The 21,957-nt window shown below is 41.8% G+C and overlaps 1 protein-coding gene across 2 annotated transcripts in view; it reads right to left on the minus strand.

Annotated features, from left to right (window-relative positions):
* SAMD12 (sterile alpha motif domain containing 12) overlaps positions 1–21,957 on the minus strand; it is a 632,284-nt gene that overhangs the window by 547,303 nt on the left and 63,024 nt on the right. For both annotated transcript variants that reach the window (XM_077271133.1, XM_077271132.1), the window contains exon 2: positions 12,444–12,610. In XM_077271133.1, the coding sequence (XP_077127248.1) occupies positions 12,444–12,610 (167 nt within the window). The remainder of the gene's footprint in view (positions 1–12,443; positions 12,611–21,957) is intronic.

Here is a 21,957-nt window from a genome sequence, read left to right on the forward strand (position 1 = left end):
GTGTCCATGGAAGATCTGCAGGCACTCATGCACACATAGTGGTCATGGGATTTTTAGAGATCCCATCCACTATGCCGTAACCTTTGGCCGCTGCGATTTTGACGCTGCATTAATACGCAGCGTCAAACCCACAGAAATTCCTGATGGGGCGATATTTGGGGTGCTCTAGGATGGGATATTGAAAAGAAAGGACCTATTGTGTATAGAGGGTCTTTCTTCTCCACCTCTGGCCCACAAATTACCACAGTAGGACACGTCGGGAAATCTCTTGTGTTGCTGTAAAGCCAAAATTCTAATGAAAGAGAATTTGTGAAATGCAAAAATAGAAAATAAAACTCTATTGATCCGAGCATTTAATGATCTCCGGTTTGTCGCTAGTAACGCTTTAATCATCGTCGTACATTCACGTTCCACTATTCCTTCCAAATTTGGTGCAGAAGTTCCGCAACAAATGAAATTCTCCACATCCCAGTTCTCATTGTTTGCTATTTTTTTCTGATTTTTCCACTTTCCAAAAGCAAATGAATAAATGAGATGAATCTGCTCCTGCCAGTGACTTTCGTCGTTCGGAATAGCTTTGAACGAAAGCATTTAATGAAGATCTGACATGTATCCAGCACGATACGTCTGCTGCTAATAAGCCCATTTTTTTTCGGTAATGAAATTCATTTATTAAAAGGTTTGATATAAACATAGATAGTTCTGAAATAATCATACTCCAATTTCGCCCTCCGTCTCCCCGTTTGCCGTAATTTATTTCAATGAGACATTTTTAAATAGCCGCCTCGTTTACAGTCATATTAATTATAATTAAATTAGATGATTAGTCATTATCGGAATCTTAGGCCAGCTTCATACAAGACTCGTGCCGTTTCTTTCCATTTACACAATATTTACCCAAATCGAGTTCAGTAGGAAAACCCAGCATGGTAATACCAGGAAAGCCCAAGACCGCCGGAACAGGAGCTGTTTGTACAAAACAACAGTCCCAAAGGGGAGACCCCCTACTATAAGTGACTACATTGGTCAGACTGACCCCATAAGCTTTAGTTATTACCCATACTATCCAAGGCAGGAAATTAGGGGCATAGTTATCAGAACTGTCCAAAGAGTGCAAATTTATACTACAGTATTAAAATGCCACCGATTTATCCCAGTGATTTATGACCAATTTTAATGCTTAAAATGGCTCAAAATTTGTGCATAACGCAAAGTTTACAAAACTTTTGCAACTTCTGGCATTTTTACACAGAAAAGTGTAAGGAGATCAGTTGGGATGGGATGTGGACAACTTTAGCATAATTTATATCATATTTATAAGAAAAAGGACATAGACGCACAAAACTCAAACATTGATCTATAGCTCCAGTCCCAAGAAAAAATTTACAAACAGAACATGAGACCCTTAGTTTAACATTTTGATCAAACTATATGAAGCCCACTGCCACGTCATGGTGAACCTCTCAGTGGGTCCCTGATCTGATGTTGTGCCTGTGGGGTGGTGTGACCTGGAGCCATGGGGTCTGTGGGGCACCAGGTCATTTCTCCTTCTGGTACGCTGGTGCTTTGGCGATGGTAGGAGCATGGCATCTCACCTGTAAGGTCAGGGACCCAATAACAGGTTCACAGGTACAGTCAGATCAGAATGTTAAACCAAGATCCTCATGTTCAGTTTTGTAAGTTTTTGCTTAGCCGCTACAGATCAATGTACAGTATGACTGTTGAGTGTGCGACTATGTCCTTACACGTAGAGTTATGGTTTATCAGGGTAATTAATGCCACAAAAGTGCCGTAATTACGAAAGAAATAGCAGTGGCACACAGCAGTTGAAAGATGTGCCAAAAGCCTACGCCTCCTAATGAATTTGGTGCGGTTACAGTTCAGAAATGTGACATACAAAACAACAGCATTGATGAATCGTAATCTGTGTTCACACCTTTTATTAGCAGGCTTACTCTGTGCCAAAAATTTGCGGCAGCAATTTTCTTGCACTTTACACCACGCCGCTTTCCCCTTAAGTCACGCTTTATTTCATAGAGCAAATGCCTCCTAGTCAGACTGGTTGTAAAAAAAGTGGCTAAAACATCATAAGTTGGAGTAAAGTATGCCAGAATTCTGGTTGGTTTAGCCCGATAACTACATCGTCATAGTCTCCGATACACAGAATGTCTTGCGCCTAGAGGAATAAACGGTACAGGGAGGCACTGAATGGCAGCACATGGGCTCATGGTAGGCTCACACGAGCATATAAAAAATGGATCAGATTTCCATCCAGAAAAGTGGGACAATTTTTTTTCTCACTCATCCATGTGCAATCCTTTTTTATAGCAGCAGCTAATAATCATTTACAGTTTCTGTTACAAAATTGCAATATATCTGTAAAAAATCAGATGTTTTATGGTGGCTCCGATTTTTTTTTGTGCACCATGGGTGAGTCTCATCCAGTTTACGGAAGAAACGAGTACAGGCTGTGATTTTTTTTTCCCACGCAAAATTCGGTCAATGAAAAAAAGTTCTCCTCTGCACAGCCCCATTGAATAACATTGGTCTGAGTGCGATCCTTATTTTTCACGGAAGGCACTCGGACCGAAAATACGGTGGCGTGAATGAGCCCTCCCAGGAACTAGACGAGCCGTCGCACAGGACTCACATATCTGGCTTTGCATGGATCTACGCACTGATACAAATGAGCCCGAAACCTGCATTTTACGAGGTAATTAGGAAACATTATTAGAGCGAGTGCAGAGATTTTATGTGACGCCTCGTAGAAATTAATCTTTGTAAGACATGAATCGGAGTAAACTTTTAATATCAGCGTGAGATTTTCCTGCATTTTTTCATCCTTGTAACAAATGTTCATCCATATTTAATCACAAGATGAATAAATGTGAGAATAACGCAAGTGCACATACAGAAATAATGGATCTTTATTGATTACATCGAAGCCTCCCGTGCAGGAGGGAAATGAATAGCGCAGCCTCGCTGCTGAGCATCCATCACCCTATTACATACAAGGCAAAAAAAATTGTTAAAGGAGTTGTCTGGCGATCCATCTTCAGAAAAAAAGAAGTCGCCACTCTTGTCTATAGTTTGCCTCATTCAAGCAAATCAGGAACAAGCTGCAATACCCGCAAGAACCCATTCACATGTGTGTCGCTGTTTCCTGACATTAACCATTTTGAATGGTTCCATGACAGTAACAGGAATCCGTCAGCGGGTTTTTGCTATGTACCCCAGCAGCATGATGTAGGGGCTAAGACCCTGATTTTTGCGCTGCGTCACTTACTGGGCTGCTTGGAGCAGATTTGATAGAATCCCTGTTTTCTTTGCTGTACATGTAGCAGTGCTCAGAATGATGAGCTGGGTGTAACCCCGCCAACACCACTGATTGGCAGCTCCATGTGTACACTGTCAGCAAGCTGCCAATCAGTGGTGTGGGCGGATCAGATTAGCTGGACCACCTGGCACGTGAAATCTAGTCCTGCAGTGATAATCTCCTGCTGAGAAAACACTGATTGTATTGAAACTATAACAACTTAATGAGTAAGTGTAACAACTTACTGAGCAAGTGACACATTCTTGTAATCAGGGTCTCTGACCCTATATTATGCTGCTCTCAGACTACATAGTGAAAACCTGTGGGCGCAGTCCCTTTAAATTAGTCACATGAAAATTGTCTGGAAAGGAGTCCTTAATTTTTATGGCCAAGTATTGTGGACATACTCAGTGTTCTGAGCAGTGGCGGATCTGCAGGAAAGGGCGGGAGGTGTGCTGTGACTATCACTTATTGTCATTAGTGCATTTGTTGTTATCTGCATCCAGCTTTCAAATAAATGAGCTAATGAGAAGACTGTCGAGAATGATCTCTAAAGAACAGGAAGTATCAGCCTATCGTGAGGCTCAGTGGTCACAGTGAAAACCACAAGATTCCATGATAATTTCAAAACACAGATAAATTTATCTATATAATATATATATATATATATATATATATATATATATATATATATATATATATATATATACACTGTATGTATATATATTATAAACAGCATATAACTTGATTTAACCCCTTTACCCCCAAGGGTGGTTTGCACGTTAATGACCGGGCCAATTTTTACAATTCTGACCACTGTCCCTTTATGAGGTCATAACTCTGGAACGCTTCAACGGATCCTGATAATTCTGACATTGTTTTCTCGTGACATATTGTACTTCATGATAGTGGTAAAATTTCTTTGATATTACCTGCATTTATTTGTGAAAAAAACGGAAATTTGGCGAAAATTTCGCAATTTTCCAACTTTGAATTTTTATGCAATTAAATCACAGAGATACGTCACACAAAATACTTAATAAATAACATTTCCCACATGTCTACTTTACATCAGTACAATTTTGGAAGCAACATTTTTTGTTAGGGAGTTATAAGGGTTAAAAGTTGACCAGCAATTTCTCGTTTTTACAACACCATTTTTTTTAGGGACCACATCTCATTTGAAGTCATTTTGAGGGGTCTATATGATAGAAAATAACCAAGTGTGACACCATTCTAAAAACTGCTCCCCTCAAGATTGAGATGGAACGCCATGTCGCGTTTGGAGAGCCCCTGACATGCCTAAACATTGAAACCACCCACAAGTGACAACATTTTGGAAAGTAGACCCCCTAAGGAACTTATCTAGATGTGTGGTGAGCACTTTGACCCACCAAGTGCTTCACAGAAGTTTATAATGCAGAGCCGTAAAAATAGAAAATCATATTTTTTCACAAAAATGATCTTTTCAACCCAAAATTTTTATTTTCCCAAGGGTAAGAGAAGAAATTAGACCCCAAAAGTTGTTGTGCAATTTGTTCTGAGTACGCTGATACCCGATATGTGGGGGTAAACCACTGTTTGGGCGCATGGCAGAGCTCGGAAGGGAAGGAGCGCCGTTTGACTTTTCAATGCAAAATTGACTGGAATTGAGATGGGACGCCATGTTGCGTTTGGAGAGCCACTGATGTGCCTAAACATTGAAAACCCCCACAAGTGACAACATTTTGGAAAGTAGACCCCCTAAGGAACTTATCTAGATGTGTTGTGAGAGCTTTGAACCCCCAAGTGTTTCACTACAGTTTATAACGCAGAGCCATAAAAATAAAAAATCATTTTTTCCCACAAAAAGGGTTTTTTAGCCCCCAAATTTTTATTTTCCCAAGGGTAACAAGAGAAATTGGACCCCAAAAGTTGTTGTCCAATTTGTCCTGAGTATGCTGATGCCCCATATGTTGGGGGTAAACCCCTGTTTGGGTGCACTGGAGAGCTCGGAAGGGAAGGAGCACTGTTTTACTTTTTCAACGCAGAATTGGCTGGAATTGAGATCGGACGCCATGTCGCGTTTGGAGAGCCCTTGATGTGCCTAAACAGTGGAAAACTCCAATTGTAACTAAAACCCAAACACACCCCTAACCCTAATCCCAACCCTAACCACACCCCTAAATCCAACACACCCCTAACACTAATCCCAACCATAACCCTAACCACACCCCTAACCCTGATACACCCCTAACCCTAATCCCAACCGTAAATGTAATCCAAACCCTAACTTTAGCCCCAACCCTAACCCTACCTTTAGCCCCAACCCTAACCCTAAATTTAGCCCCAACCCTAACCCTAACTTTAGCCCCAACCCTAACTGTAGCCCTAACCCCAACCCTAGCCCCAACCCTAACCACAGCCCTAACCCTAGCCCTAACCCTAGTCCCAACCCTAACCCTAGCCCCAACCCTAACCTTGACCCTAGCCCTAACCCTAACCTTAATGGGAAAATGGAAATATATACATTTTTTTAATTTTATTATTTTTCCCTAACTAAGGGGGTGATGAAGGGGGTTTGATTTACTTTTATAGCGGGTTTTTTAGCGGATTTTTATGATTGGCAGATGTCACCAAAAGACGCTTTTTATTGCAAAAAATAGTTTTTGCATCTCCACATTTTGAGAGCTGTAATTTTGCCATACTGTGGTCCACAGTGTCATGTTTGGTCTTGTTTTTTTGCGGGACAAGTTGACGTTTGTATTGGTACCATTTTTGGGCATGTGACATTTTTTAATCGCTTTTTATTCTGATTTTTGTGAGGCAGAATGACCAAAAACCAGCTATTCAAGAATTTCTTTTTGGGGGGGGGCGTTTATACCGTTCCGCGTTTCGTAAAATTGATAAAGCAGTTTTATTCTTCGGGTCAGTACGATTACAGCGATACCTCATTTATATCATTTTTTTATGTTTTGGCGCTTTTATACGATAAAAACTATTTTATATAAAAAATAATTATTTTTGCATCGCTTTATTCTGAGGACTATAACTTTTTTAGTTTTTCGCTGATGATGCTGTATGGCAGCTAGTTTTTTGCGGGACAAGATGACATTTTCAGCGGTACCATGGTTATTTATATCCGTCTTTTTGATCACGTGTTATTCCACTTTTTGTTTGGCGGTATGATAATAAAGCGTTGCTTTTTGACTCGTGCGCGATGCTTCCCTATACCGCCGCAACACTGCGATCATGTTTGATTGCGGTGTTCCGGGGGTTTATGTGCCAGGAGCGGTCCGTGACCGCTCCTGGCACATAGTGCCGGATGTCAGCTGCGATGTCAGCTGTGATTTTAAAATCATTTTTTCAAGCTGGTGTTATAAAGTATTCTAATTTATTGAGATAATGACTTTTGGGTTTTCATTAGCTGTAAGCCATAGTCATCAAGGTTAACAGAAATAAACACGTGAGATAGATCACTCTGTGTGTAATGACTCTATATAATATACGAGTTTCACTTTTTATATTAAAGAACTGAAATAAATTAACTTGTTGATGATGTTCTAATTTTGTGGGAAGCACCTGTATCATATCAAAGAATTCTATGTCTTTATCCAAAGAAGAGCCATTTTTTTCCTTCCCTCTGCCTCCTTAACATATTATTCACTCTGAAAAACTGCTAACATCTGTCTTGAGGAATACAAGAGGAGAGGCAGTTGACTGAGGGATGAAATTACAATTCTATGACGATGGGGGCAACAGAGAGATAGAAATACTTGAAAATAACAATAGGGGTTTATTTTACCCCAGAGCTGGATTCACAGCTACACTGCACAGTACTGCCTTATAATCTCCTTCATGATGATGCTGCTTCTCAACATGTGCTACATAGTAACAGTGGAAACATGATTCCTTTGTGTCTTTGCATATGGTTGACATCATAGCAGCGAGTCTCAACCCACCAGCTCAGAGATGACTGCAGTGGTGCAAAATGCAGGAAACAAGTCATATAATGCACAGAAATAGTGATAGTCCTCATGTACGCACACATGTGACAGCTTGTTTTGAACAGGTAGGGCATGCCGGGTAATAAAAAGGTTTACAGCTTTTTTCACCTCGCGCAGAATTATCAATACTCTCCACATTACCGCATCTCGGGCAATTAAACTAAAGGGCAACGCGGGAATAGGAAAAAGATTGGAGTATGCAATAAAGTTTCTTCGAGTCACAATTTGTTACTTTTTATGAATAATTACAATTAAAACCAAACGTCTTATTTAAAACTTTAATGGCGGCGGTCTATCACTTCCCGGCATCAGTCGATGATTACTGTAAATGAGGCCGCGGCATTAGCGAGGAGGGAAGACGCTACAATTACCAGTACTCCTTGTATTATTGTGTTCTACCGTAAGTGAGGTTCAATACGGTTTTGGCTGCACCGAGGATCCACTAATGTATTTCCATGTTCAATACGTCTGTCCCTCATCCCAAACAATCAGTCGGCGAATCCCAAGGAAAAAAAAAAAACGAGCTAGACAATGCTCCATTGTTCCGCCGTCCCCTTTACATCGACATTTTATCTGCTTCACATTGGCAGCCAACAAGCTAAATGCTATTTCCATACAGACAAAAGACGAGCGGGGGAAACTTCGGGAAACAATGTGGGTTTTGCAGCAGCTGAATATGAGAGATGCATTGTGCCGAGCTGGAACGCCGGCAGGTTTCAATCAATCAATCCTGATGCAGGTGGACGGCAGAAGTCTCCGCGCGGGGCCAAGAATAGAAAATCAGCCCATTTTCTACCTTGGAAGACACAAACAACAGGTGTACCAATTAAATGAGCTGGCATAACGATGGCAGGGGGTCCGGAGGTCTCGGCGCTCTGCTGATTAGCGCAGCGTTCTCCTATGGGAGTACTAGGAGGTATAAAACATAGGCTATACCATTACCATAATGCTGGGGTCACCCATACACAGTCATATGTGAGAAACAGCACCACCCCTGACTATGGGCCGTGTCTGGTATTGCTGCCCAGGACCTGGATTGTAACGATCTCTCCCATCCTGGCCCCTTCCTGGAATAATGACCCCATCCAGTTAATTACTCTCCATACAGGGCCCCATGCCACTCTTGTCAATGGGTTGTATTCGGCATTGCGGATCCATCCTAAGAGCACAGCAACATGAGACAAAGGATAGAAACAGCGCCACTCCGTTTAATGAGTCGAATCTGGTATTGCAGTTGTAATAATAAATTGCATTCCCAAACCCAGCCTGTGGATAAGAAGTGGTGTCGTCTCATGTGCAGCTTGGTGCCCATGTTACTTCTGCTCCCCTATAGCTACACACCTGCAGACATAAGGAACACGATAACTACAGAGGACATATTCCACAACCATAACATTACTTTTTACATAAGATTTCTCAATTCTCTGTGTCCGCGGATTTCGGACTGCACTCTGATGACATCCGAGTGCAGACTGATGCTTCACACGCACAGACATGCATGGGTGCGCATGATCCGAACATAATGCTGAATCGGCATGAGAAAATAATCGCAGATCTGCACTGTCCCATAGTATAACATTGGGCCAAGTGCTATCTGATAAAACATGGGACTTCTCCGTGCTATATGCCCGCATGAGCAAGGGCTTCCGGTTAGACTCAGATCATGTGACATTGATCATTATGAAAGTTTCTGCAGGTAGGGAAAGGGAATTTCAGACTACGGGATGTGAGTGAAGATGCCTTCTTTTAAAAGAAATCTGGGATCCTGATTCCAGGGTTGTCACTTTTTAGGCTGTGTGCTGTACTTTTAATACAATCACTGTTTTATCAGCAGGAGATTATCACTGCTGGACTAGGTCTCATGTGCAGACCAGTCAGGCTAATCTGTGTAACCCCGCCCCCACCACTGATTGGCAGCTTTCTAGCAATATATGCAGGAAGCTGCCAATCAGTGGTGTGGGCGGGGTTATACACAGCTCAGCATTCCTAACGTTGCTACATCTACAGCATAAAAAACAGGGATTCTATAATTGACCATCCACTTACTTTTAGAACGTCCCTAGATGCCAGGATGGAGACCACCCAGCACCATTCATATCAAACATACTATGTCCGTGCCGGCATTATTAGGACCCCTGCAGCAATGTCACCTTACAAATGCATATTTCCACATAAATGACTTCTTATTAATATCTAAGAAAGGAGGTGTGTAAATATAAAACATCCTACTGGACACATCACCTTTTGTCCTCCGCTGGTCTTCTTGACGTCTCATTGTGTCGGGCATTGGCAACTGCTGAAGTGACTATGTGCCATCTGAGCCAGAGGAGGGAGCGAGGAGACTTTCTTATGGCTCAGACAGCACACGAACACTGCAGCCAATGACGTCTGCCGATTGTACCTCCCATAACATAAAATCTACCCAATTTTTGTTACTCTTGGTATGTGCTAATATGCAAGTAGGCTCTTCAGAGAGGAAGAGAAAAGAAACTCTAGTGCTACCTACTAGCAATATATAAAGAAGTTGTCCCCTTTCAGTTACTTAGGGTGTATATTGGTATAAAACAACAAACAATGCTGTACTCACCTTCACCGGGTCCACCAGCGAGTCTTCAGTGCTTCTCCTGGTGTTTGGCAATGGCTGTGGTGCTGACATCACATGTGCCATATAGCAGCCAATCACTGAGCTCGTTGGCTCTGGCAGAGTAGACGGAATGCAGAGCTCTCGACGTGACATCAGCCAATGCCAGACACCAGGAGCAAGGGCTGAGACTCGCGAATGGGCCAGGAGACAGTGAGTATGGAACATTGTGTGTGTATATACAGTATGTATATGTATATATATATATATATATATATATATATATATATATATATATATATATATATACTGCTCAAAAAAATAAAGGGAACACTAAAATCCCACATCCTAGATATCACTTAATGAAATATTCCAGTTGTAATTCTTTATTCATTAAATAGTGGAATGCGTTGAGAACAGTAAAACCTAAAAATGATCAATGTAAAAATCACAATATCCCACGGAGGTCTGGAGTTGGAATGATGCTCAAAATCAAAGTGGAATATCAAATTGCAGGCTAATCCAACTTCAGTGGAAATGCCTCAAGACAAGGAAATGATGCTCAGTAGTATGTGTGGCCTCCACGTGCCTGTATGATCTCACTACAATGCCTGGGCATGCTCCTGATGAGGCGGCGGATGGTCTCCTGAGGGATCTCCTCCCAGACCTGGACTAAAGCATCCGCCAACTCCTGGACAGTCTGTGGTGCAACGTGATGTTGGTGGATGGAGTGAGACATGATGTCCCAGATGTGTTCAATAGGATTCAGGTCTGGGGAACAGGCGGGCCAGTCCATAGCTTCAATGCCTTCATCTTGCAGGAACTGCTGACACACTCCAGCCACATGAGGTCTGGCATTGTCCTGCATTAGGAGGAACCCAGGGCCAACCGCACCAGCATATGGTCTCACAAGGGGTCTGAGGATCTCATCTTGGTACCTAATGGCAGTCAGTCTTCCTCTGGAGAGCACATGGAGGGCTGTGCGGCCCTCCAAAGAAATGCCACCTCACACCATTATTGACCCACTGCCAAACCGGTCATGCTGAAGGATTTTGCAGGCAGTAGATCGCTCTCCACTCTGTCACGTCTGTCACATGTGCTCAGTGTGAACCTGCTTTCATCTGTGAAGAGCACAGGGCGCCAGTGGTGAATTTGCCAATCCTGATGTTCTGTGGCAAATGCCAAGCGTCCTGCACGATGCTGGGCTGTGAGCACAACCCCCATCTGTGGATGTCAGGCACTCACACCACCCTCATGGAGTCGGTTTCTAAGCATTTGTGCAGACACATGTACATTTGTGGCCTGCTGGAGGTCATTTTGCAGGGCTCTGGCACTGCTCCTCCTGTTCCTCCTTGCACAAAGGCTGAGGTAGTGGTCCTGCTCCTGGGTTGTTGTTCTCCTATGGCCCCCTCCACGTCTCCTGGTGTACTGGCATGTCTCCTGATAGCGCCTCCAGCCTCTGGACACTACGCTGACAGACACAGCAAAACTTCTTGCCACAGCTCGCATTGATGTGCCATCCTGGATGAGCTGCTCTACCTGATCCACTTGTGTGGGTTGTAGAGTCCGTCTCATGCTACCACAAGTGTGAAAGCACAACCAACATTCAAAAGTGACCAAAACATCAGCCAGAAAGCATTGGTACTGAGATGTGCTCTGTGGTCCCCACCTGCAGAACCACTCCTTTATAGGGGGTGTCTTGATAATCGCCAATAATTTCCATCTGTTGTCTATTCCATTTGCACAACAGCATGTGAAATTGATTGTCAATCAGTGTTGCTTCCTAAGTGGACAGTTTGATTTCACAGAAGTTTGATTTACTTGGAGTTATATTCTGTTGTTTAAGTGTTCCCTTTATTTTTTTGAGCAGTGTATATATATATATATATATATATATATATATATATATACATATATATATATATAATCTCAAACTCTGTCAGAAAATTAAGATTAACTAAAAGAGGACAGCCCATTTAAGTCACTATTAACCCTCCTGTAACAGGCTTGGCCACATGACTTGGGGTAGGAGATGGGAAGTCAAAGCAGACCCTTCATTTGCAGACATGTGTTTCAGAGTTTTTGCCCCTCATCAGCGCACAGCAAGAACAGGTTGGCTGGGTGATATCTAAAGGGGAACGTTTTTCCTTGTAGAGAGTTCCAAGACGGGAACGTTTCTCCTTGTTAGAGAGTGTCACCGATTGTAAGTAGCAATCTTAAAAGTGAACTCAATATGCTAAACTTTGCTAAATAAGAGTAGTATAAAGCAACCTGCAATATTCAAGAAGACCAAGTGAGGGAGCAGCGAGCAGCGAGCAGCGAGCAGCGAGCAGCGAGCAGCGAGCAGCGAGCAGCGAGCAGCGATTAGACATTCTCCAGGCCTTCTCAGTGCTGATTCTCTACCGCACTCTATTTTTCTTCTCTAATTATTTTCACCTCAGGACTCCTCGTTCCGCTTTGCATTCTAATCATCCGCGCCTGTCGTGTTTACAGCACAAACACTCGCCTCTAATTAAATGATTTGTTTTAACATCACTCTTGGGCCCCAGCTCCTTATTACCTTGGGTGCATCCGTCTGCACTTTCTTGGGTGTCCCTTTGGGCTCTGGAACTTTTGAAGTGTCCTTAGCGGAGGGTGAGTCTGCGTGTTCCCCCTGGAGGTTCAGGTTGATGTTGTCCGTACTGGCAGGGTGGTCGATATTATTGGAGTTCCGATTGCAATGAATAGCTGGAAGAAATGAAATAAATCTGCTTAGGGAAAGCAACACCTTAGCAATTTTAGAGGAAAGAAAAATAAATGAACTTTAGTAAAAACAAAAGTGCGAATCAGAGAACATTTTATATTCGTTGGTCAATAAAGTAATCAAAACCGCTACAGATTTTCCCACCTGCTAACCTGAGATTATAAAACACCAATTACAAGTCGAGGGCTCCTCTATGTCGGCACAGTACAGTCCCTCTCCCACCCAAAGCCCATATTTCTGATGCCCAAAAAAGTTCATTTTCTTCTCCCTATCAGTCGTGTATGGAGGATTTTGTAGACGAACTTGGGTCTTGTGGCTATACTTAGTAAGAATAGACATACTGTACATAACAAGCACACATATATACTGTATACACATTACATATATACAGTGGGGTAAATAAGTATTTGAACCCTTGCTGATTTTGTAAGTTTGCCCACTGGCAAACACATGAACAGTCTATAAATTTAAAAGTAGGTTAATTTTAACATTGGGAGATAGAATATCAAAAATATAATCCAGAAAATCACATTGTATACATTATATAAATTTATTTGCATTTTGCAGTGAGAAATAAGTATTTGATCCCCTAACAACCACTAAGAGTTCTGGCTCCTACAGACCAGTTAGACGTTCGTAATCAACTCAATACCTGCATTAAAGATAGCTGTCTTACATAGTCACCTTTATAAAAGACTCCTGTCTATACTCAGTCAGACTCTAACCTCTACAACATGGGCAAGACCAAAGACCTTTATACGAAAGTCAGGGACAAAATCATAGACCTGCACAAAGCTGGAATGGCTACAAAAACCATAAGTAAGACGCTGGGTGAGAAGGAGACAACTGTTGGTGCAATAGTAAGAAAATGGAAGAAATACAAAATGACTGTCAATCGGCATCGATCTGGGGCAGCATGCAAAATCTCACCTCGTGGGGTATCCTTGATCATGAGGAAGGTGAGATATCAGCCTAAAACTACACGGGAGAACTTGTTAATGATCTCAAGACAGCTGGGACCACATACATATAGTGCATACGTATGTAATGAAATGACTTTTCAGATTACCAAAAAATATTTTTAATCTTTTCTGTTCCTCTTCTTGCTGGAGGAAAATACTTGGCGAAAGATCCTAATAAAGTGTGAGAATAAAAAAGGTGAATACTCCACTCCGTGTATAGTCCATGGTGTGGACTGTTTAAAGGGAATCTGTCAGCAGGTTTCTGCTATGTAATCTGATGTAGGGACAGAGATCCTGATTCCAGCGATGTGTCACTTACTGGGTGCAGCAGTTGTGATACAATCATAGTTTTCTCTTCTGCAGATCTAGCAGAGCTCGGAATACTGAGCTGTCTAGAACACCGCCCACACCACTGATTGGCTGCTTTCTGTGTATGTAGACAGAAAGCTGCTAATCAGTGCTGGGGGTGTGGTTGGACCAGGAGGCACAAGACACCTAGTCCTGTAGTGATAATCTCCTGCTGATAAAAGCTCCTTTGAGTGACGCATTTTGAGTAAAGATTATACAGCCTCCCCCAGCAAACAGGAGCGATCCGACATCACAACCTGCCAGAAGATGACTGGAGCGGCACTGAGAACAGCTGAAGACGGCGACTGATGAGTGTATTACCAGTAACAGGGAACGTATATTATGGCAACACTCCAGCGGTAAAATAATAAAAATGCTGCATTGTTGCGTTAAATAAAGCTGCTTTGTTTTTAATACATCCTGGGACTGTTAACGATACAGTCATGTGCAGATTTAATGCATTTTTTAAAGTCCTTTATGCGTTTTTTTTAATATAACGCACTTGTATGGGGAACATCCTCACATAAAACTCAGTATACTTGCAAGAGAAAGCGACATGTTGAGGATTTGAAAAACGCATCCCAGGTTAGTTTACGCGCCCTCAACTATTTTGTCCCTTGAGGAAATACTTTTTTTTGTCCATTATTCGTGCAGGGTAAATGCACCTTAACTCTACAAACTTTGCAGTTCTCAGTATGAAAGCTGTTTATCTTGACTCAGTACAACAGAGCCGTCTATATGTCACTAAACTCCAGTCACAATGGGGCCATGACATCCAGTTTTACTGCAGGCTGTAAATCAAAACTTTTTTTCTTCTCTACTGATCTGTAGTTTAGTTTATTGTGCTGACATCTAGTGGCCAATGTACAAACAGCAATTAAAAATATATATATTTTATTTCTAAATTTTAATAAATGCCGCTTCCTTGTAATAGAGCGTGAATGTGTTTTCTACACCGAGAAGGATGGATCCATTATTTTCTACCTTTAGCTTTCAAATGGCAAAAATCACTGCTGTACACCAGATAATGTGCAAAAAGAGAGAAATAAAAGAACAATGCCTGCAAAAATCTACTGCGTAAAGAGGAAGCGACAAACATCAGCACCGTAATCACTAAATCTGATGATAAAACAGAAAGTGTAGAACAGTGTGGCATTATAATGCGAGCTGATAACAGTGAGGATGTACGAAGCTTCTCAGAATCCGAGATATGTCCGATACAATAGTGATGGGGGATCTTTTTCTGGCTATCCTGTCATTCATCTCTCTGATACAGACTTTATATAGTGATTTTTTAATAGCAAATTATAAAAAGGAAGGCATTTTACTTAAAAAAAATAATACTATATGTTTATGCTTTATGCTATATGTGTCTACATGGGGACACCTAGTGGTCTTGATGGGAATTGCACGATTCGCTTCCATATTAGAAAAATAATAAAAAATGTGTGTTGTGACAAATTGGTGTTCAAGAAAAGTAAGAGTGGACAAATGTGTACACTTACATCTTGCAAATGTTGTAGCAGGTTCTAACTGTGCCCCAATTCACCCCCTCATCACCCCTCAGTGGAGCTGTAACTACTCCTAACCATAGATAGCAAAAAGATAAAGTCTTGGTATAACTCTGATGGAAATTGGAGTATAACTAATAGGTATAAATATTTATAGGTGCCATAATACATATCAGGGAATGGATAGATTATGGCAGGGGATTGCAAATAATCATTATCTTTCAGTCTGACAGCTTTGCAGGGATATTTTTGGGTGATTTATTACCTGTAGATACATCCTATTTTACCATTGCTTTAAAACTAAAACATGATTTCAAGATACTCTGTTGGGAGACGTCTATGCTCAATGTGGCCACCCAGTGGTTGTGATATGAATTGCAGTCTGTCAAGGATTTTACCAAATTATATTGATTTTTTACCTTGTGACTAATGATAGTCCTTAGGAAAACTCAAAAAACTCAAGAAAAGCTGAACAAGCTGGTATTTTAGAGGCGGAAAAGGAGGGAACCTTAACTATAGGAGAGAGAATTGACGTCTCCTCCTAAATAGTGAATGGAGAAGCAGTCGTGACTTCTGCAGCAGGAGAGTTCCTGGCCCTGGATTATATTTCAGAAGCAATCATATCTGCCCCAAATTGTGAAAAAAGTCCTCACCTGATACCCCTGTGACCATTGTATGTGCGAAGCTTCCGAATGGTAACATACAAGATTAATGGTGGCTTCATTGTACCGGTGTCAGGTCCGGCAACCTCTCGCTGCTTCCCTTAATTAGTGAGATAATTACCGCCCCAGTAGTAATGAAGAAAATGCAGCATTTGCTTGTGCCCATGGAGAGCCGTGTTCTCTGCGACTATGCTACAAGGGTGGTAGGTGGCTAAAGGGGCGCACCATTCCACCCACTTATTTAGATTACTGCCACTCTGTCTATGCCCATCGGTTGTGCTGGATTTCCAGATAAACCACCAGGGTGCGACCTCAACTGGGCCCATGTGGGTGACGGTCCCACCAACACCAGCACCTAATTCAGCCGGATGTGCATCTGAGGACACACATTCAGCTGAAATGGATTGCAAAGAAGAGATCCGTTGGCTCCCTGCACTGCAATACACACTGCCAGCCAATCAGAGGTCACGGGCGGCACTCGGGAGTGACATCATTCTCCATGCCGGGTAAGCTGAAGGCAGCTGCTGTCTCCTACAGCGGATATAGGAGAGGATACTGTGAGTCTTGGGAGCTGATGAAGGTAAGAAGAATAGTTTAAAAAAAAATGTGTTGAAGAAGAATGGGGATATTATATCTAGAAGGGGCCCATGATGGGGGACGTTCAACCACGAATGAGCCCAGAATGGGGAACACTATAGCAACGAGGGACCCAGGATGGAAACATTATAATAGAAAGGGGATAAGTTGTGGGACAGTTATAAAGGATAAGGCTCAGGGTGCGGGACATTATTTCAAGAAAAGGACCCAGTATGGGGAACACTATACCAGGAAGGGGCATCATTATATGGGGGGAACACATATATCTTTGTAGAATCTAGAGTGCTACAAAGGCCTATACATCTGACTAAAATGCAGGTGGGGCCAAGGTCCAAATTTTGCATCAAGGTTGATCGGACCGTAGTTTTTCCACTGTAGACCACCGTTATGTGATCGTTGTCCCTGTATAGGAAAGAGGAAAGGTCACACAAAACACTATCATTGCGGCTGACATTGTACAGGAGCGAGCCCACACATCACACTCTCCTCCCTCATAACATCGCTCGGGTATAACTGTGTAGCAATGTCAGCTGAAAAAAGAGAGCTATTTGTGTGCTCTCTACTGCACTGAAGTGACAGCAGCGGGATCGAGCGATGTCAGCAGTGAGGAGAGAGTGATGACGAGGTGTTTAGTCACACCAAGGGTGCACTGAGCACAGTCAATTAAATATTACAATTAAGATGTTTGGGGGGGCAACGGAGGAACAGATTTAATTACCAAAAATACAATTTCTATTATTTTAAACCCTCTATAAAAAGAAGACCAAAATTATATTTTGGATTTTTTCAACCAAATGGAGTAAAATTGGCAAAATCTGGGTTATTTTTCCAGACACTTTTCATACATAAGGATTTCAGGTGTCCGATATCTCACTATACCACAAAGTAAATTAAAGGGCGTAAGGAAAAGAAGCAACAAGAAATGGTCCCTAAATAATTAGGGGATGAAATAGAACACAAAGAGTAAACCTGTTGAACTTCTACAGAGCTGGGACACATAAAAGCCCCCTCTGTGAGACGCTGCGCACGTCCGCCCCCGCCACGCGCCGTTCCATAATTATCAAAATAAAGTTTTAAGCATTGACGATAATTAGGACAAACGCTTTTTTCCTGTGTGCCCGAGCTTTCATATCCCCCAATCTGCATACTTTGTAAGTGTTGATCACAACAGTCTTTGAGTTAAATACTTTAGAGGGTAAGGGACCTCTTTTTTTTTGTTTTTAATGGCAGAGTACCAGAAGATTAATAAACCGCGCAGCATGGAAGCATTTAATTAACGACGTTCAAACAGAAATTATTTTTAGAAAGAACATGCGCGATTCTTTGTCAGCGCGGAATCGTTAACTACTGTAACCACCGTGATTGTCATAAACAGAGGAGAGGCGCCGGCGGAATGACAATGTGGCTCATGCATATGTATCAATCAGTACCGCTCCATCTGTAATCCCGTCCTGGATAAGGTACAGACTGGGCAGGCTCTGCCGCCGAAATCCAGACTCGTGATTAAAGGCATCTCTCCACAATTCCTGCAGATTATTAACAACTATATGATTATATTATGATGTTGGAATACATCCCTACAAGATTAAACGGGTCCAATGAGATGAGAAAAATACGGCTGATTTCTTGACCATAGGCTGTTGATGGATACAGCTTCAGGACCACATGCAACATAAAGACGAGAGTGGCGCCATTTGTGGAAGAAAACAGTCCTTGCTTTTATTTTTCATCTTTCACGATCCCTTTAACCAGATACACATGTAGCTATAGCGTTTGTTTCGTCATTTTTTAGACCCATAACTCTTTTTTTTTTTTTTTTCTGCATGCCCAGTTGTTGTTTTGGCACAATTTCAGGTAAATAAGATATTTTGATAACTTTTTTGGAGGCATTTTGATCTCCTTTATTAGGCCGGCGTCACACTGGCGAGTTTTACGGACGTATGAGCGCAGAAAATACACCCGTAAAATACGCATAACACACGGCCCAATGATTCTCTATGTCCCAGCTCCTATCAGCCGTATTTTACGGATCTGTATTATACGATCTTCTACAGCCGTACAAAATCACAGCATGCTGCGTTTGTCACCGTATTGCGCAAAAATATCGCCAATGAAAGTCTATGGGGGCGAGAAAAATACGGATTACACATGGACCAACAGTGTGACTTGCGACAAATACGCAGCGGTGTTAGAAAAAAGCCGGTAATTCAATTGCCGGCTTTTCATTTCTCCTTCCCAAACCCGACAGGATATGAGACATGATTACATACAGTAAACCATCTCATATCCCTTTTTTTTTGCATATTCCACACTACTAATGTTAGTAGTGTGTATGTGCAAAATTTGGGCGCTGTAGCTTGTAAAATAAAGGGTTAAATGGCGGAAAAAATTGGTGTGGGCTCCCGCGCAATTTTTTCCACCAGAGTGGTAAAGCCAGTGACTGAGGGCAGATATTAATAGCCTAGAGAGGGTCCATGGTTATTGGCCCCCCCTGGCTACAAACATCTGCCCCCAGCCACCCCAGAAAAGGCACATATGGAAGATGCGCCAATTCTGGCACTTGGCCACTCTCTTCCCACTCCCGTGTAGCGGTGGGATATGGGGTAATGAAGGGTTAATGTCACCTTGCTATTGTAAGGTGACATTAAGCCAGATTAATAATGGAGAGGCGTCAATTATGACACCTATCCATTATTAATCCAATAGTACGAAATGGTTAATAAAACACACACACATTATTTAAAAGTATTTTAATGAAATAAAGACACAGGTTGTTGTAATATTTTATTATACTGGTAATCCACCTGAAGACCCTCGTTCTGTAACAAAGGAAAAATAAAAAAACAACAATATCTCATACCTTCCGTCGCTCAGGTCAAGTCCCACGAAGTAAATCCATCTGAAGGGGTTAAATCATTTTACAGCCAGGAGCTCTGCTAAAGCAGTGCTCGTGCCTGTAAAAACCCCGGGGAATGAATGGAAAGCAGGGTGACCTGTAGTTACCTTGAGTTGCGGTGAGGCGCCCTCTGCTGGATGTCCTCATGAACTGGAGCCTGGTAAAAGTTCCCACGCTTGAGTTCATATGAGGAGATCCAGCAGAGGGCACCTCACCGCAACTCATGTGCCCTGTCGTGTTTGGGAAGGAGAAAGAAAAAGCCGGCTATTGAATTACCGGCTTTTCACATATATCGCGCTGAGCACATAAATCCATTAGATGTCGGTTTTGCAAGCCTGCGAGAAAATATCGCAGTACGGATGCCATACGGATTACATACGGAGGATGCCATGCGCAAAATACGCTGAAACACCCTGCCTACGGATGACATACGGATCACTATTTTGGGAACATTTCTGCGTATTACGGCCGTAAAATACGGACCGTATTTTCATACGCTGAGTGTGACACCGGCCTTAGAGACATTTTGATTGCCTTTTTTGGAGGCAGGTGATGCAATCAAAAACTGCAATTTTGAGGCTTCAATTTTTTTTCTTTAAAGCGTTTACCTAATGGGTTAATTCATTTTATATTTTGATAGATGGGAATTTTATGGAAGTGGCAATACTAAAGGCTGGACCGTACAATGCAAGCAATTGTTTTCATCCACCTCTCGTGTCTCCCTTATTTCCTTCATAGATTGTAGCTTGCGAGCAGGGCCCTCATTCCTCTTGGTATCTGTTGATTTATGTGATTATTGTTATTCTGTAATGTGTTTTATTGTCTGTACAAGTCCCCTCTAAATTGTAAAGTGCTGTGGAATATGTTGGCGCTATAGAAATAAAATTATCATTATTATTATTATACTAAATAAGTTTGTCGTTATTTAATTTTAACTTTGAAAAATGTGGGGAAAATTTAAAAAATATACATAAAAAAGTGAACCTTTCAGATTGGAACTGGGGGTTGTGGGGGTGATTTAGACTGAATCTGTCATCGTTTGATGACGTGTACTAGATCGATATCCCTCAGCTTACAATGGTAACCCACGATCATGGCATGCGGGGATCTATGAAGACAATGGGCACTTATATGAATGTTTTCCCGAGATTCTGCAACTTAAATGCCACTAGCAATACAGGAGTTATACTGCAGAGAATGGAGCTAGCTCCTGTTGCTTCTATTCAAGGCATATGTCCGCTGTATAACACAGCCAGCACCGGCCCTACATGAGGCTCCTGAGCCGGCTCTGTACACGTACGTGCTCCATGATCTAATAGTAAGGAATGGAGTGCTAAGGGATCAAATCTGCACCGATCCTGTTAAAATCCAGACATGCTACAAAAATGACAGAATATAATATGCTTCACAGCTGGAGCATGAAAACCTCTTGTGTTCATAAGGATGTCAGGGTTTATTCAGAGGGGTAAGCATGTAGGTGTATACAATATGTTTGTGCAATTCCAATAATCTGGATTACTCATAACAATTCCATCAAAACCTTGTGCCCAAAGCCTGTAAAACAATACACAAGGGTCAGATCATACAGATTGCTGCGGATTTCAGCTTTCAGCAGAATCAGCACTTAGATATGGTGGGAGAATGAACTGATTTACTTGGGACATCCAGCCAATAATGTCTATAGCATCGCAACCTGGAAAAAAGAAAAAGAAAAACACACAACTATACAGGTCGTACAATACAGACTGAACAACAGTTCACACAGCACCGGCTGCTTCCTCCAGCTTAGCTGCAGCTGTTGCTAGAATTCCAATAACAGTTCCACATCTATAGAGTAATTGACTTTTTTATCCACAACCATTTCCAGGAAACGTTTCCAGACCAGTCCAGTAACTGCAGCAAAAGTGTGGACACCGCATTGGAAGGAATATACAGAGATAATTCTCCTCTTACTGAATTTTGGTAATGACTCCAATTTTTCCCAAAATAAATTCAACATAATATTGTGATGTGCACAAAAAAAAAATCCTCGACAGAATGCAAACCACATCACGGCCACTTGGGGGCAACACATACAAGGTAGATACGAATAGCATAAACATCTCCCCATAGAGTATCACAGAATCATGATTTTTTTTTTTCTAAAGTAGGAATGTGTTTAATGCGGTATCTGATGATCAAACATTTTTAAAATCTAGAGCAAAATTATCATTTTTAATTTTACAAAAAAAGTAGCCAAAATGTTTAGAATGAAGCAGGTCTGGCTAAGCACATCGTCAAAAGTCTACATACATAAAAAAACGGACACATGGATGAAAATTGGATGAAAACTGCATGAAAATTTAAATCGGAAGG

Source organism: Ranitomeya variabilis, chromosome 6 (assembly GCF_051348905.1).
Source record: "Ranitomeya variabilis isolate aRanVar5 chromosome 6, aRanVar5.hap1, whole genome shotgun sequence".
Taxonomy (NCBI): Eukaryota; Metazoa; Chordata; class Amphibia; order Anura; family Dendrobatidae; genus Ranitomeya; species Ranitomeya variabilis.